The 16,712-nt window shown below is 44.7% G+C and overlaps 9 protein-coding genes and 1 non-coding gene across 10 annotated transcripts; 6 read left to right on the top strand and 4 right to left on the bottom strand. All coding sequences in view use genetic code 12, as the record gives it.

Annotated features, from left to right (window-relative positions):
• Nucleotides 1–381: 381 nt before the first annotated feature.
• CTA1 (Cta1p) lies at nt 382–1,032 on the bottom strand (the record flags this gene model as incomplete). Its single annotated transcript, XM_029037504.2, has 1 exon — nt 382–1,032. One exon carries the CDS (start codon nt 1,030–1,032, stop codon nt 382–384), a length of 651 nt encoding a protein of 216 aa, XP_028888560.1.
• Nucleotides 1,033–1,626: 594 nt separating this feature from the next.
• On the top strand, nt 1,627–1,714 carry CJI96_0004735. The gene has a single exon. It is a non-coding gene; the product is annotated as a tRNA-Met (tRNA).
• A 56-nt stretch (nt 1,715–1,770) lies between these two features.
• FPG1 (Fpg1p) lies at nt 1,771–3,075 on the top strand (the record flags this gene model as incomplete). Its single annotated transcript, XM_029037505.2, has 2 exons — nt 1,771–1,788; nt 1,843–3,075. 2 exons carry the CDS (start codon nt 1,771–1,773, stop codon nt 3,073–3,075), a joined length of 1,251 nt encoding a protein of 416 aa, XP_028888561.2.
• A 1,355-nt stretch (nt 3,076–4,430) lies between these two features.
• MAE1 (malate dehydrogenase (oxaloacetate-decarboxylating)) lies at nt 4,431–6,317 on the top strand (the record flags this gene model as incomplete). Its single annotated transcript, XM_029037506.2, has 1 exon — nt 4,431–6,317. One exon carries the CDS (start codon nt 4,431–4,433, stop codon nt 6,315–6,317), a length of 1,887 nt encoding a protein of 628 aa, XP_028888562.2.
• Nucleotides 6,318–6,413: 96 nt separating this feature from the next.
• CJI96_0004732 (uncharacterized protein) lies at nt 6,414–7,655 on the bottom strand (the record flags this gene model as incomplete). The annotated part of the gene is made up of 1 exon (XM_029037507.2): nt 6,414–7,655. The coding sequence occupies one exon, from the start codon at nt 7,653–7,655 to the stop codon at nt 6,414–6,416; it is 1,242 nt and encodes a 413-aa protein (XP_028888563.2).
• Nucleotides 7,656–8,617: 962 nt separating this feature from the next.
• ADK1 (adenylate kinase ADK1) lies at nt 8,618–9,367 on the top strand (the record flags this gene model as incomplete). The annotated part of the gene is made up of 1 exon (XM_029037508.1): nt 8,618–9,367. One exon carries the CDS (start codon nt 8,618–8,620, stop codon nt 9,365–9,367), a length of 750 nt encoding a protein of 249 aa, XP_028888564.1.
• A 136-nt stretch (nt 9,368–9,503) lies between these two features.
• On the bottom strand, nt 9,504–11,078 carry CJI96_0004730 (uncharacterized protein; the record flags this gene model as incomplete). Its single annotated transcript, XM_029037509.2, has 1 exon — nt 9,504–11,078. The coding sequence occupies one exon, from the start codon at nt 11,076–11,078 to the stop codon at nt 9,504–9,506; it is 1,575 nt and encodes a 524-aa protein (XP_028888565.2).
• Nucleotides 11,079–11,896: 818 nt separating this feature from the next.
• Nucleotides 11,897–12,802, top strand: YHM1 (Yhm1p; the record flags this gene model as incomplete). The annotated part of the gene is made up of 1 exon (XM_029037510.2): nt 11,897–12,802. The coding sequence occupies one exon, from the start codon at nt 11,897–11,899 to the stop codon at nt 12,800–12,802; it is 906 nt and encodes a 301-aa protein (XP_028888566.2).
• A 782-nt stretch (nt 12,803–13,584) lies between these two features.
• CJI96_0004728 (uncharacterized protein) lies at nt 13,585–15,162 on the bottom strand (the record flags this gene model as incomplete). The annotated part of the gene is made up of 2 exons (XM_029037511.2): nt 13,585–15,107; nt 15,156–15,162. 2 exons carry the CDS (start codon nt 15,160–15,162, stop codon nt 13,585–13,587), a joined length of 1,530 nt encoding a protein of 509 aa, XP_028888567.2.
• A 66-nt stretch (nt 15,163–15,228) lies between these two features.
• On the top strand, nt 15,229–16,521 carry CJI96_0004727 (uncharacterized protein; the record flags this gene model as incomplete). Its single annotated transcript, XM_029037512.2, has 1 exon — nt 15,229–16,521. The coding sequence occupies one exon, from the start codon at nt 15,229–15,231 to the stop codon at nt 16,519–16,521; it is 1,293 nt and encodes a 430-aa protein (XP_028888568.2).
• Nucleotides 16,522–16,712: the final 191 nt, after the last annotated feature.

Here is a 16,712-nt window from a genome sequence, read left to right as displayed (position 1 = left end):
CATTATAGACTTATAGAATGCGATATTTGCATTGCCAGAATAGGTCTTCCGTGGCTACAAGAAAAAAGTTAATCTTCATCAAAGTAGCACTCGTACCTGAGACACGAGATTATCACCATCATTGTCCATTCACTCATGGCTCAAGTTACGGAGGTTATGATTGATCACCATTACATAGCACGATCATGACGGCTCGTTCTGTTCAGTTGCATTTGAACCCCTTGTGCTTGAGTATCACACCCATGAAATATGACGACTCAAATTCTTGCAAGGGTCAGCGTTTGAGTTCAAATGTTTTCTCCTGAAATTGCTTTCTCGAATCCATTTGCCATGAGGTAAACCTTTCCTGTTTTTCAAACCTTGTACTGCCCCACGAGCCACTTAATTAGCCACCTTTTCGCCCTCTTCAGGCTCATCAATAAACGCTGGCAACTTATCTGGCGCAGGCTCGGCGTCGTTTAAGTAGCTTGGCACACCCAATCCAGCCTCGTTCATTTCAGACTCAAAGTCCATCTCCTCTCCCAAAGCATCTAGTTCGGCATCGAGCTCCAGCTCAGAGATGTCGTCAGGAACATCGTATGAGGTCAGCAACGATTCTTGAAGCTCATTCAGCTTCTCTATTAGATCCAACATCTCATCCTGCAACAGCTCAATCTTATCGATATCAATTTTTCCGTATGTCTTCTTTAGTTGCTTGTTGGCTGTTTTCATGGCATCCACTGTGATCATTGTATTTTGAAGGTTATCTGTGGTCATTGACGCCGACGTCATATTCCACAGCTGGTTTTCCAATTGCTCCTTCTGTGATTCAATTTGTTTTCTCTGCCTCAAAAGCTTCAAAGCCCTTTGTTTTAGAGCATTTTTGCCTGGCCCGTCTTTCATACGGCTTATCTTCTGCTGATACGTGGACAACTCCGAATTGATTTTTGAAAGTTTCACATCGAGCGAGCCGACTCTTTCATCAATATTCTTGATAGCGTCATTGAGTGTCGGTTTTGGTGCTGTATTTTTTGTGCCAAAGAGCCTGTTCATGATTTTGTAATAGTAGATAGTTGAGTTGGATGTATGATATCGCATTCGCACTATATGGGTTTCAACCTCATGATGGCTGCAAAAGAGGGTCAGGGTAAGCGCACTCAGAAGGGTCCCCTAAATACTTACTTTGAGAATTGATATCTGAGCTCCAGGAAGATCTAAGAAATATTATATTCATGTCAATTTTCTTGTAAACATAGAGGCGCCCACTGATCTAGGACTGAACTTGAGGAAAGAAATCTGCCGTTACTCCCGTTCAAAAGCCCTCTTATGTGCTGCTCTTTTCTGAGAAGCTAAATTCACAAGTAAAATAGCACTACCTCTCTAATATTTGCATGGGAGGAAGTAGCAACGGTCATCTAATGGGTAATAGCTTAAAGAGGAATTTTTATTTTAAAGATTTCATGTATTAGAGGGGGCGTTGGGATTTTTTTTTTCTTTTTTTGGGAATTTTATGCTAAGTTTGAGCTTGTAAATGTATTCTAGAACACCGAAGTATTTAAAACTTTGCTTTGAGTCTTTTATTGTATTATTAACTACTGTTTACTATTGCTGTCATACTGAACACCTTTTCGAAATTGGCCACGAAGAGCTTCACTAGCTCAGTAGGCAGAGCGTCAGTCTCATAAGCATTCCTTGTGTTATCTGAAGGTCGAGAGTTCGAACCTCCCGTGGAGCACTTCTTTTTTGCAACTTTTAGCAACCGCGAACCACGACAAGCTTGTATCTCAATTAATGCCAGAAGTAGCAGAGGTACGTGATAAAGCAATGTCCATAAAAAATTCTACATCAGCTTACTAACATAAGGTTGCTCACGTATGTGCGCTCCTTCGCCGCAACGTCTTGGGCTTCAAGATTAAGGAGGCGAAACTCAATCTTGATAATTTGCTCTTCCCTGCTCTCAAGACAGCCAAAGACCCAGAATCCACATTGAGCAAATTCACTGAGATCTTGACGGGTTCAACAATCTCTTCCATTGGTCGCCATGGCAAATATTTCTGGATGAGGCTTCTCAAGCCTTCGCAGGAGCCCACCGTTATGTTGATGCACTTTGGCATGACTGGAATGATTAAGCTTCGAGATATCGAATCACATTTGATCTTTATGGAAGGTGGAGGTGACAAAAAGGTTCTTGACAGGATTGTCCAGAAGGACTTATCTGAGGGAACTACCGAAGATGAAAATTCCACGAAAAAGGGTCCCAAAAAAGCGCCCATAGAGACAGACGCCCAGGCTGAGTGGCCTCCAAGATTCACGAAATTCGAGTTGAAGCTAGAGATTGGTAATTCAGAAGAAAATGCTCAAAGTAATGGCAATGGTACTGAGCAGGTGTTTAAGACGCTTGACTTTGCTTTCACTGATCCTAGAAGGCTAGGGAGGGTACGTATACTCAGTGGGCCAGAGTACGCTGCAGACGAGTCGTTGATGCAACAGGAGCCTCTTAAAGCGCTTGGCCCGGATTATCTGAAAAGCGCAGACTCGATCTCTGTGAAGAAAGAGGAATCTAAAGGAATAGATACCTTTCACTTTGGAGATCCAGATCCTCACCATCATGGAAAACCGCGTCTCTCGCAAGAAGAGTTTGCTAAGCTTGTTCTCAGCAAGAAAAAAGCGATAAAGTCTTTGCTTCTTGATCAAGAACACTTTGCCGGTGTGGGTAACTGGGTGAGTGATGAGGTTTTGTACCATGCCAAGATCCATCCAAACGAGACGATCTCGAGCAAATTGGATAATCCTTCTGATGAAGTACTCCAGGCCTTATATGACGCGTTGATCTACGTGATGGAAGAAAGTGTACGTGTGGAGGGCAACGTGCACAGGTTACCTGAACACTGGCTCATGATTTACCGCTGGGGCAAGGGTAGGAAGGTGAAGGCCAAAACGAAAGCTGGTCATGTCGTGGACCATATAACTGTAGGAGGGCGCACAAGCTGTTTCGTTCCCCAGATACAGAAGCCATTAAAGAAGAAGATTGGCAAGGGGCTTGATGAGCAGCAAAGAAAGCGGTTGAAGTCATTCAAAAACGAAGACGACCTATGAAGCGTTCATTTATTTTAACGAGCGTGAAGAGCGTATCTTCGAAATCGTTATTAAATAGCCTAGATAGCAGACATTATGATGTATTTTACTTTGATGTTCTGTAGTAGATCAAGACAGTTGTGTGTCAACATGAAGTCATCTTGTCCCAAGATCATATGTTTGCAAGACATCATCTATACATTATAGCGGTGGGGCTCCAAATTATTGTGCCGTTCCAACCAACAAGGTTGTGTAACCTGTTTAGTCAAGAAATTATATAGGCTTCGACGAAGCAAGATAACAGAGGTCAGCTTTTTTCAAAACTACAACTATAACATCTTTTCGACTTTTCAGCTTCGCCCACCCGTTTGACTCTGCATTTGTTGCCATCAGCGGCCATTTTGCATCTCAGTCCTATAATGGCGTCAAGAGTGAGAACTTAGCGCATGATCGACTTGACCCACTGGACAAATAGAAGAGTCAAATAAACCATATCAAAACTCTCTCCAACGTCTTCCTCATTGTAGCTGAAGGACCCCGCCCGAAACGCCTCAGCCCGTTTGCCTTGTTAATGTGACCGGCGTCGGAGTTGGGAGGGGGCCCCACCTGAACCGGAAAAACTCTGCCAACGCCTCCCGGGATTTCCCGAGCTGTCAAACTTTGGCGCGAGGCAGAAGCAAGCGAGATTGTGAAAGGAAGAAACGTGTGGATTAGAAGTATAGTTGAGGAGGGTACTAAGTAACACTGAGTCAACGATCGAAGGATCCTGTTCTATCCTGAATTGTCGTAAACTTATTATCTTTTCACTTTCTCAGTATCCTCTCAAGCGCTCTGGCTGCAAGTGATTTTCAGTGCGCTGCGCACAGCACTAGCCAATGACCATAGCAAATGACATTCTAGTGTATTACTTTCAAATTTTCTTCAACTCAAGTTTCCACTCATGCAATACATATGCCTCGCCTACGGTACCCTTTTGTGAACGAGCGGGGACCCCTACGGCACGGCTACTAACACACCAACCGACATCTTCCGCAGCCTCAGACTGCGCAGCCAGTACCGCTTACCCTCGAAAGTCGATACTTAGGTGAAGAGACCACTGTAAGTCCACTGACCTGCCACTGTTTATGGGATTGAAAAAAAAAAAAGAGAAAGGATTTCAAAAAAAAAAAAAAAAAAAAAATCCCAGCCCTTCTAAATAAACCTGGTAAAGAATCCCGCTTGTTTGCTTCAATTCCTCTTTTCAAGCCTAGTACGTTGTGGTCCTCTGTGGATGCCGCTATCAGTTCCGAGGGCGTCCCCTCAACTTTTCGCTATATATTACCACGCTACTACCCTTATAAAATCACTCTCTATACTTATCCTACTACTTCTTCAAAATGCCCATAAGAGCGCCCCGTTCCTCGTCTCTTCGCTTCAGGGTCTCATGTCGCTTCAATTCCACAGAATGCTCGTCCATTCACACCCACACCATCAAGACACCCGTGGGTATCAAGGCAGCTATTGCCGCGTTGAAACCGAAAACGACCCGTCTTTCAATTGAGGGCCCGATCGAGTGCAACTTGTCTGGGTTTCAGTTGCTCAATTCCCCCTTGTTCAACAAGGGCTCTGCCTTCACACGCGAGGAGCGTGAGGCATTTGACCTAATCGGCTTGCTTCCTTGTCAGATCAATACCCTAGATGAGCAAGTCGATAGAGCATATGCTCAGTTCCAGTACTTAAAGAGCCCCTTGGCTAAAAACGATTTCTTGGTGTCGATGAGAACTCAAAATAAGGTGCTATACTATGAGTTGGTTAGAAGACACATCAGAGAGATGTTGCCTATCATATATACCCCTACCGAGGGTGATGCTATTGCTGCCTACTCTCACAGGTTCAGAAAACCCGAGGGGTGTTTCTTGGACATCACAGACCCGGACTCCATAGATAGACGCTTGGCATTGTATGGAGAAGACAAGGACATCGACTATATTGTTGTGTCCGACGGAGAAGGCATTTTGGGTATAGGTGACCAGGGTGTGGGAGGTATTCGTATTACCATTGCCAAGTTGGGTTTGATGACTCTATGTGGTGGTATTCATCCCGGAAGAGTTCTTCCTGTGGTTTTGGACGTGGGCACGAATAACAAGGAACTTCAGCACGACGAATTGTACATGGGCAACAAGTTTGACCGTGTAAGAGGTGAGCAGTACTGGGAATTTGTCGACAAGTTTATCACCGCTGTTAAAAACAGATTTCCTTCTGCCGTTTTGCACTATGAGGACTTCGGCGTTTCCACAGGCCGGAAAATGTTGCATAAGTATAGAGACGCATTGCCGTCGTTCAACGACGATATCCAGGGCACTGGTGCTGTTGTGATGGCCTCAATAACGGCCGCCCTCAAGTTTAGCAGACGCGAGTTGCTCGATACCAAAGTATTAATTTACGGCGCTGGTTCGGCTGGATTGGGTGTTGCCGACCAGATTGTAAACCACATGGTCTCGCATGGCTCGACTGTCGAGGATGCCTGCAATAAGATTACTATCATGGATCGTCGTGGTGTCGTTCTCCAGTCTTTTGATGACTCCACCGAGGGTCAGAAGCGCTATGCGGACCCTGATTCCATTTGGGAGGGTGTCAACACTAGATCCTTAAAGGACGTGGTGAGCAAGGTGAAACCAACTGTGTTAGTCGGATGCTCTACGCAAGCGGGTGCATTTACTGAGGAGGTCATCAAAGAGATGTACAAACACAACCCACAACCAATTGTGTTCCCACTTTCCAATCCTACTCGGTTGCACGAGGCTTTCCCTGTCGACATCATGAAGTGGACAGAAGACAATGCCTTGATCGCCACCGGGTCTCCTTTCAAGCCTGTCAATGGCTATGCCATCTCTGAAAACAACAATTGTTTCACATTCCCTGGTATCGGATTAGGTGCTGTTCTTTCAAGGTGTACTACCATCACGGATACTATGATATCTGCCGGTGTTGACTGCTTGGCGCTGTTGTCCCCCAAAATGGCTAACCCAAAGAACGGTTTGCTTCCCCCACTTGAGGAGATTGACGAGGTCTCTGCCCACGTTGCCACAGCTATCATCTTGCAGAGTCTTAAAGAAGGCACTGCCCGTGTGGAGAGTGAAAAGAAGCCAGACGGTGGTTTTGTCCAGGTTCCTAGGGAGTTCAACAAATGTTTGAAATGGGTTCAGTCGCAAATGTGGAAGCCCATATATAGACCGCTAGTCAAGGTCCAGCATGTTCCAGAGGTCCACACGCACCAGCTCTAGAAGCATTGACAATTCACGTTCACTTCTACTTTTATTAATTGGGGTCAAGTTCAGGCAAACTGAAATTTGATATACATATTCACATCTATAAATACCTCAGAGCCTCTCATTGAAAAATTTCACCAAACGGTAGATACCAAAGTACTTCTCAGAATCAATGTCTTCAATCGTGATGGGCTTGCCCTTCTTGAGACCAGCTCCGACCTGCTTGTAGACAGTATCCTCGAAGAACAAGATGGCATCGTGTACACCCTGGGGTTCCACGTATAAGTCGAGATTTGCATGTCCAGGCTGGTTGCGGCGCTTGAACGTGTACTGCTCGTCCGTGTAGCCCTTCTCGGTGCCGTATGAATGTGTTCCGTGGAATGGTACTTCCATGGCGTACTTGCACCATTCCAAGATATCATCACGGAAACTCTCATCCTCACCAACCAACACAAAAACGTCGTGCTTAGGATCAGAGTAATTTGGTATAACCGACCAGTCGTCTCTTGAACGAGGCTGCTTACCCATTGGCGACCAGACAAGCGAGAAGGCATCCTGCTCGCCAATGATCAAGGCCAATTGAGAGATGTCGGCAAATTTCGAGTGGTGGATCAAGTCCTGGTCCTCGTTCTGCCTCCAAGACGACTGCTTAGTCATATCGTGAGGAAGAGGTGCCAACTTCATCCATGGCGAGAGCAAAACTAACTTAGTTGGGTATGTAACAGGCACATTCTTTGCCTTTAAAAACTGGGTGAAACCGACGGCCATATTGCCACCAGCAGAGTCTCCCATGAGAATGATGTTCTCGAAGTTGTCACGAACAAGTCTGTCGTACGTCTGGTCAAGCTGGAGCATTTGCGTGGGGAACGTGTGGCCTTTAGAGCAGAGCTTGTAGTCCAAAAGCAAGATGGATGTCCTTCTCTTAACTTCAGGATTGAGCAAATGATACATAGAGAACACTGAGCGAAGCTGCTGAGGCATTGTTTGGAGGAAGAAGCCGCCTCCGTGGAGGAAAAGGATCAAAGGATCTGTGGGCTTCCTATCAGGCTGTTTCACTAGCCAGTACGAGTTGGAGTCATACTGCTCACTGTACCCTGGCAATCCCTTAGTAATTGCTGGTGCCACCGTGGGCATAACTTTGCGAAGGAGAAACGCGTTTGTGTATGGAGAAAGCCATCTGCTGTCTTCAATTGGCACCAGCAAAGCGGACTTGTATAACGTCAATTTAAGAAGTCCTGCCAACGACCTTCTGTATTTGCGCTGCTTGATGCCACCAAAAAAAAGGTAGCGAAGAATGAGCACAAGAAAGTCCAACGGGAGCTTCCCGAGGATGTATATCGTCAGTAGCCTCATAAGTTGATAGTTGGTTCTTACCAGCTCATTTGATTAATTTTGCAAGCTATATAAGGTCTAGAAACGCACGTGAATATGACCCTTAACGTCCCATGTCTGATTAGCGCTTCCGCGCCAACGGACAGAGAAGGGGAATCGGAGTGGGGGGTGAGAACTCTTCCATCCGAGGATGTAATATCGGAGTTTACTCGGAAAAAAAAATAATTCGATAAGCGTTTCATTTAGATTTCGATACTAAACGATTTTAAAGAACTAGTTTCAGAGGTTTTTCGAAGATGGCGTGTCGTGTCTGGCACACTGGGCCGGAGTTTACTATGCTTCCTTGGTGGTTCACAATTACCATGGACGAGCAGAATTCTTGAAATTAAATGCAACCTCGCTGTATTCATGTCGGTAGGTAATCGCGTTGGGTTTCAATTGGTCACATAGGGATGTCTCTTCGACACAATATGCTCTACAAATAAGCTTTATTAACGTGAGTGAGACAAAATCGGTTGCGAAAAACGCACACAAAAACAACCCGTACACCACATTACATCATGGCAATTGGTCCCATGTCTGTTTCAAAAGTTTATTGCATTGGTCGGTTTCAAAGCCAAAAGGACAACTACACCATTGAAAACACTGACTGTTTTTTACACTAATTTGGTTCTTTACATTCATGGCTCCTTTTGCTACATTGAAAAGGATGTAAAATAAAAAGAATGTAAAATGATTCACGTTTACAAAAATACCCAAGGAGGTTCATCTTATAAACGTACAATCGAACACTGTTCGACTATCGCTAGTCCACTATTTTAAAGCAAGCAAAATCTGAAGGTTAGTTTTCAAGCAGTGCAATTTCAATTCCTCTTCAATAGTCAACGAGTGGGGTCTCCTGCAGTACACCTGATTGGCCAGTAGTGCGAGAAATTTCACCCAACAGCCTCAGCCCAAACCTACCAAAACTACCAACACTAACCATGTCTGTTGAAGATCTCAAATCTACCATTTCCAAGTTGCAAGACAGAATCCAGGCCTTGGAGGCCAAGGCCGGTATCGTGCCTGATGTGCCCAAATCCATCAGAATGGTGTTGATTGGTCCTCCAGGTGCTGGTAAAGGTACTCAGGCACCAAATTTGAAGGAGAAGTTCTGTGCTTGCCACTTGGCCACTGGTGACATGCTTCGTGCTCAGGTTGCTGCCAAGACCGCTTTGGGTCAGGAAGCCAAGAAGATCATGGACCAGGGTGGCCTTGTGTCGGACGAGATCATGGTGAACATGATCAAGTCAGAGTTGGAGAACAACAAGGAGTGCAAGAACGGTTTCATCTTGGACGGCTTCCCCAGAACCATCCCTCAGGCTGAGAAGTTGGACGGCATGTTGGAGGAGAGAAAGACTCCATTGCAGAACGCCGTGGAGTTGAAGATTGACGACGAGTTGTTGGTGGCTAGAATCACTGGCAGATTGGTCCACCCAGCCAGTGGCAGATCGTACCACAAGTTGTTCAACCCTCCTAAGAAGGACATGATCGACGACATCTCTGGTGAGCCATTGGTGCAGAGATCCGACGATAACGAGGACGCCTTGAAGAAGAGATTGGTCACTTACCACCAGCAGACCGAGCCAATTGTGGAGTACTACAAGAAGACCGGCATTTGGAGTGGCATTGACGCTTCCCAGAAGCCAGGCAAGGTGTGGGATGACATCTTGAAGTGCTTGGGCCAGAAATAGGTGATGTTAGTAGAAACAGCTCCACACAAAGACTAGCATACTCATTGTGAATAGAACTTGTGTATAAAAAATTACTTTGTACAGTCGAATTCCGACACAAGTGTATACATGCATGTAATTTATATTTTGTATATCGTTATACTCGTTCACGCTTGATTTTTCTTTCCTCCACGCCGTTGCTGGCTCTTTTCTTCGCTGTTTCCTTGAAGCAACTAGAGTGAACAATCTTCTTCTGTGACTTGCCTCCTGCTGCGTACACACAGCCGTCCCAGATCCATTCGCCGAGATTTTCGTCGTACGTGGGTTTGATCTCTTCACGGCAAATGGTACACACATTGTTCGTAATATCCTCGTTTGATGGAATAACCACGTAAACTCTCTCTTCTTCGACTTGTTCTGGCTGTTCCGAAGCTTCCTTGCTCTGTGTAGACTCGCCGAATTCAAGAAGATCCTCGTCCTTGAATTTAACCCATTCGAGGTCATCAAGGTACCAGTTTCTGGATTGAATATTCGTCTTGACGTTAGCCAGTTTCTTATTAATACGGAAATGCCAGTCTAAGTGTATGCGTTTTCTTTTATTGCCTGCTTCGTCATCTGTGAATCGTTTACCGCATTGAGCACATTTCAGTGCTTTTGCATCGTATAAAAGCAGTACGGTGGAAACATCTAGCTTGTTGTGATTGACAAACGTTTGCAAAGCCTTACCGAAACCTTCATCGCTTTTGAGCTTCCTCGAAATCTTCAAGAGCTCCTTGAACTGTGCCTGCTCATAGGCGGATCTACCAGGATTATTTGCATCCATCAAAAGCTGCTCCAAAGCAGTAGTCGAAACGCCGTCACCAGCATTGGATAGCTCATACTTTTCCTTGGGCATTACAAGTTCGTAAACAGGCTTAGATCCTGGCTTTAGAGACTGCTCCATCTTGACAAGGCCGGAAGCTAGAAGATCAGCAAATAGAGCCTCAGCCTTGCCCGGCATCCCAGGCTCAGGAACTATTGGCCCTGGTACTTGTTGAGGTAACAGGTTATCGGGTAGTTTGGGGGCAGAGTTGGCCGAATACACTTCTGCCTGTTTCATGGAAGAGAGCTTTTCTTTTATCCCGAGCAAATCGTTTTGCTTCAATGCTTGACTCTGTAGTATGAGCTTGAGCTCCAGTAATGCATTACATCTATCGTTAAGGGATGTATCTGTGGGATTATTGACTAGCTTATTTTTCATGATGGGCAAAAGCATGTCGATGTCGGCTATAAGGTCAGCTGCCGACACCGATGGAACTTCTTGTTTTCTATACCCAGCGTGCATCAAGAACTTACCGATTTTTTCAAGTTCCTCCGGTGGAAAAAGTGGCCCGCCAGAGTTTCTCGTCCTGGTCACTTTCCAAAGCTCGTACATCTTGATCAACTTAACTCTAGTGTTTTCGCTCACCAAAACATACACATGAGAGAATAGCTTGAAGATCTCAGGCCCGACAAGCAAGTTGTACGGCTGCCCAACTATCTTGCAGATTGAATCGAGTAGATACATGGCAAAGAGCTTTTGTTCAGGGATGCACTTGTATATTCTTGTGGTGATGACATTAAGTATACCTTCCGCAGCCTCGGTGTTTTCCTGGGCTATCGTCGTGAGCGTCTCTATAATCGGTCTCGAATTGAACGTGAGTTCCTTGATGGAGGCCTCATAGTCCTCGACAATGGCCGGGTCGTAGGACATTGATGAGTAGAAAGGAGTTGGTAAAGATGAAGTTCAACTACTAGGTGAGAATTGTGCAGATAACGAACAGTGGGTGCAAACGCTTCATAGGGGGGCCACAGCCACCGAAATAAATTGATTAGCCTGATGAGGATTTTATTGATGCTTGGCTACTGTCTTAATTGCAGTCTATTTTTGTGTGCTCGTTCAAGTTTACTTGTTGAGACTAGATTTTGTATAGCCCAGAAGATAAATGCTTCACCGTATGACACCTCCACAAAGAGCAGTCAAAAGCGGTAAACGTGTTGCTGGTCTTTCCTTCACGTCGATACACAACAACTGACAAACACCAATAGATACAACGTTTCAGCTATTGTCTGCTTCCCGTGAATACTACCTCAAATTGTCTCTTAAGGGCCCGAGGGTGCCAAACAATCCTGGTAAATTGGCTCTATAATCGAACAAATACCTACACTCCTGCTCCAAAGTACATTTATTGTATGATTTATTCTTCCACTCTGCGGTCTTCATCTTCGTCTTCTAGTCTTTTCTACCATGGCTGCGAATTGAAAAAGCTGAACCGAAATAAAGTATTCAATATGTGCCACCAAAACAAATAAATGTTGAAAAGTCACATAAATTGCCATCAAAATCAACAAATTCCTCACTCACCAATCTAAGTGAGTTCTATTCCTTGAATTCTCTGACCCTCTTCTGGCACCACAGACTGACCTTGTCCTTCCTATTGTGGTAACCGTCCCATCTACCCGCGGTGTGGGAGAAAAATTTTGTTCCTCACATTCACTTCTTCCAAATCTATCTCTTCCAAATCTTCACCGATGTCCCCTCCTTCCACTACAGACAAGAAGCAAAGTGGCGCTGCCAGGGTTCTTGGCTCTGCTGCCGCTGGTATCTGCGAAATTGGTGTTTTCCACCCTGTGGACACCATCTCCAAGCGACTTATGTCAAACCAGACGAAGATCACGTCCGCTTCTCAGTTGAACACGGTCATTTTCAAAGAGCATGCGTCTAAGGCACTTGGCTCAAGACTCTTCACCTTGTTTCCCGGCTTGGGTTACGCTGCTGTCTACAAGATCATGCAAAGAGTGTACAAGTATGGTGGACAACCCTTTGCCAATGAATTTTTGACCAAGAACTTTAAGGACTCGTACGATGCCTTGTTCGGACCAAAGACCGGTAAAGCGTTGTTATCTGCCACTGCAGGCTCTTTGATTGGTATTGGTGAGGTCGTCTTGTTGCCATTGGATGTGTTGAAGATTAAGAGACAGACAAACCCTGAGGCTTTCAAAGGTAGAGGATTCTTGAAAATCATCTCTGACGAAGGTTTCGGATTATACAGGGGTTGGGGCTGGACCGCTGCCAGAAACGCCCCTGGCTCTTTCGCTTTGTTTGGTGGTAACTCTTTCGCCAAAGAATACATTTTTGGCTTGAAAGATTACTCCTCGGCCACATGGACACAGAACTTTATCACATCTATTTTCGGTGCTTCTGCCTCGTTGATTGTTTCTGCTCCGTTGGACGTGATCAAGACTAGAATTCAAAACAGAAACTTTGAAAACCCAGAGAGCGGATTTACCATTTTGAAAAAGATGGCCAAGAATGAGGGTATCACGGCATTCTTCAAGGGTTTGACACCTAAGTTGTTAACTACCGGTCCTAAGTTGGTGTTCTCCTTTGCCCTTGCCCAGTCCTTGATCCCTGCTTTTGACAAGCTCATGAAATAGATTTGTACATAGTTTATGCCCTAGCCATGTGGGCCATACAGTAATATATTACACAACGATAGAAAGAGTATGTATAAGGGTGAGAAAATAATACAGGCTTGAATATGAAAAGTTTAGATTACTGGATGTCCTGAAGTAATGCTGAATTTTTGAGCTTAAGAACTTGAAATCCCCGGTCACTTTCAGATGACTCGTAGTCTTCTCTATCAACCTCTCTATATACCGCGCATTGATTTGTGCGCAGATATAGTATGAGCCGCACCACTAGATCTAGCTATCAACAGATTGATAGTTTTGGCTGACAACGAATCTATCAGATATCAGTAGTTATTCAGTCTAAAACGAATTTCTGACGTAAATTTTAGATAGCACGGGCCGGATTCGTAGTTCTGCATTTTGTGGGTTCTCATTACAACGTGCGCAGGCACTGCACGAACGCCACTTCTCAACGGTATTACAAATCATTTTGCTACCGTTCTTCCTAACTTAAGAAAAACCTTACTCCAGTTGATGCCCTTCAGAGAATGCCGGCATGCGGTTGTTGTCCCTCATACTTCATGTTTTGAAGTTCAACATCGTCAACGTGATAGTACAGAACCTGCGATCTCATCTGATAGATCTCAAGTACTTAACGAGTCCTGCTGTGCACGATATGACGCCTTCCACTAATCATCCTGACGAATATGCTAACGAATGTTTCTCAAATAACTTTACCGGGGCCCCTTTATAGTCTTGCGACGCCAACGGCGTCAAATGTATAGCTGAATGAATTAATGCAATGATCATGGAAAGAACTTTTGAAAATACCACAAGTCTCTGTAGTTTGCAAAGTCATTTTCCCATTGGCCCTTTCCAAGTGTCCGATTAAGCTCTTCTTCATCGAAGTCTCTCTCTAGAACACAAAGTCTTGAAGACGCCTCATGTCGGCGCCGTTCTTTTTGTGCTTTCTCAACAACTTTTTCTCTGATGCCCCCTGATGTCTTGCTCATGTTGATGGCACTCTTAAGAAATGCCTTTGCATTATTGAAAAGCACCGTACTATTCACCTTTGCTATGTCATGTTCAAGTTGGCTTCGTTGCAAGTCAACATCGGCCCTGGCGATGAAGACTTTACAAATTTGGGCTATGAGTGATCCCAATCCAACCTCAGTATTTGTGGAGTTTTTCGTCTTTGTCTCCTGAAGCTTTGCACTGAGTAACTCCTGTGCCTTTTTAAGAAAGTTATTCATGCTAGTCAAAGCGTCCCAGTATTCTGCGACACCTGCCTTCAGTGGATTCTGATACACTTCATGGCGTTCAAGAATAGTATCAATGGAGTCAGCCGCCAGCATATTCCATTCAGGGATATTTAAAGCAATTTGCTCAAAAGCTGAACAAGCGTCCTTGTACGAGTTTGTGCTGAGTGCTTGACATGTGGTTTTTACCACAAGGTACTCGTGGATCTGGTCGAGCTGAAGAGGTGCAACAAACTCTTGATGATTATTCTGCTCGTTGTACTTCTCAGTTGTCTCTGATGCAACCTCCTCTAATGCTTGTACAAAAGGAGTCACCAATGAAATAACATATTCGAGCTGACCTGGCGCAGAGGTTACACTTTCAAGAATGGCTTGAACTAGTCCATACGCTGATATAATTGTCTCAATAATGTCAGGAGGTTGTGTTGTTTTGCTGCTTGAGTACTGTTGATCTTCCGAAGGAACCTCTGAGCTTGTGGGTCGCTCAGGCTCGAGCATGAACTGAAGAAAGTCCTGAAACTCCATAACTTGTCTACGTAGCACTTCTTGAAAGAGGCTGATAGCTTTCAAAAGAAGATCTTCATTGACGTCATCTGCCTCTTCAATTGCCTCTGTGTATACCAAGGCAGCATTATACTGAAGATCAAGTGGAGGATTTGCAGGTTCAACCTGAAGAGCCCTTTCATGAGCTTCAACAATTGTCGATATGTTTTGAACCACGCTATTATCGTCCCCAGTTAGCACCTCACAGACATTAGTCAACTTGTGAACATCGATTCCATCTGTCTTGCTGTACTGGATGAATACATGAAATAGCAATCTTGCAGCGTTATAATGAGCATCTAGTAAAAGGGCCCTGTCCGAAGTTGGAGTTGCAACAGCACTCTTGTAACTGATGTATGCTTTCTGGTAAAATCTTAAAGCCTTTGCCAAATCTGAACCTAGCCAACGGTCTCCGGACTCTTCTTCAATGGCGCCATCATCCATGAAGTCTTCAGTTGTTTCAGAGATCCTGGTCTTGCTCTGGCCAATTGCGCCAAAAGCCTTCTTGCTGAGCTTTGGTGCTTTTTCTGGAGATTAGTAGAGTCCTGGATAATGCATTTGAACTGTCAACGTACTTTTCATCTCTGGTGCTTCTTGAACGCGACTTGATACAAAGTGCGAAGATATAGAAGACTTGATGGTGTATTAATGCCCTCCGTCAAGCTCGAGTGTAAGAGCATCGCAGAATTGCCTCTGCCGGAGCATCTTGCCAACGATTCTCGCTTAGTGTATACCACATTTCCAGTGGTTTGCTTGGCCTTGTGCAAATTGCCCGAATGGAACTTCGGTTTCTTGTTGGTGACAGACTTCACTGATAACGACAAGAACGCGTATGCTGCCGGCAGACTACCGCAAAGATTGCCTGAATCGTTTAGTTTGGGAGATATTCATGCTTTGGAGCAGCAGAAAGTGTTTCCTGTCACGGTGCCAGCAAGCAAAGTCGATTTATACTGGTCAGAATTGTGTAAGTTCTCTCCACATATGAAGCAGTACAATCCACGAGATGAGATGAAGTGCAACTTCTCCAAAGAAGGTGTCATTTGCTCTCTTAATATGAGGGTCAAGGAGTATAGAGGGGAATTGGAAGGGTGGATCTCGACTTTGGAGGTATGCAATCGAGAGTCTTTAAATAAGCCTACATTCAGGAATTGGATCAAGAATTGTGGATTTGGCAATTTTATGGCACGGTATTTGGCTCATGTCGATGAAAGATTGTACAATAGGTTATTGCCAAACTTTCCAATTGATGCTTACTTGCAACCCGGTGACTTTCTGAGTGAAAAAGGTGGTTATACTACTTCTAAGAAGAGACACGATGACGAGCTTCTTACGCAGGCTCCTAAGACTAGAAAGATCTCTGCAGCACAAGTGACCTTCCAACAGCAGTTCACACAAAAGCAGCCGGTTGAGAGCCAACGTGTAGCCATCCAAGAGCCTTGCTCGTCATCGGAAGATGAACTCACTCAGCACCTGCAAGTTCTGACTAATGGTCCATCTCAGAGACTGCAGTGGCAAGATTTCACGGTGAATCTGGTGTCATTCTCGACATTAGCATCCTTTACGGTGCATAACATTCCTGATGCCACAGCATTTGAGACAACTGTTTTACTCTCAGAGATTTTGCCTGACATTAATATGCTTTTTGTGAGACCATTCAAAAGAACAATCAAAATTCAGCCTTTTAAACTAGTGCTCAAGGGCAGAGACGATAAAGTCGTTTTGGCAGAGCTACACAGTGAAAACGAGCTCAATAACTTCTTTGGCATTGAAGAGACGGAAGAGATCATCAACAAGTTGGATAAAGTGTCAACTCAGCTAACCCAATTGAAAGGACTGCAAGTGAGAATTAGATTGATTAAAAGCTTTTTGAATCTCAGCTATGGCTATAGAAAAGCATACTGGACTTGCCAAACCCCACTTAATGAGCTCTTGGAGATTTAGAATCGTCGAGGCAACTGGCAGAGAAAAGGAATTTTACGCTCGACGAAAGCTCCGAACACTATTATCTGTATTAGTTCGACCTATTGTGAAGACGCCGCCACAGACGACTTACGGAGGGGCCACCATTAACTATTACTTATATTCCCGCATAGATTCGTTCGCGGCCATTGACTCACACTCCATGAGCCTAG

Source organism: Candidozyma auris, chromosome 6, assembly GCF_003013715.1.
Source record: "Candidozyma auris chromosome 6, complete sequence".
Classification (NCBI taxonomy): domain Eukaryota; kingdom Fungi; phylum Ascomycota; class Pichiomycetes; order Serinales; family Metschnikowiaceae; genus Candidozyma; species Candidozyma auris.
The sequence above is the reverse complement of the archived record's forward strand: the minus strand, read 5'-3'. Positions and strand labels throughout refer to the sequence as shown.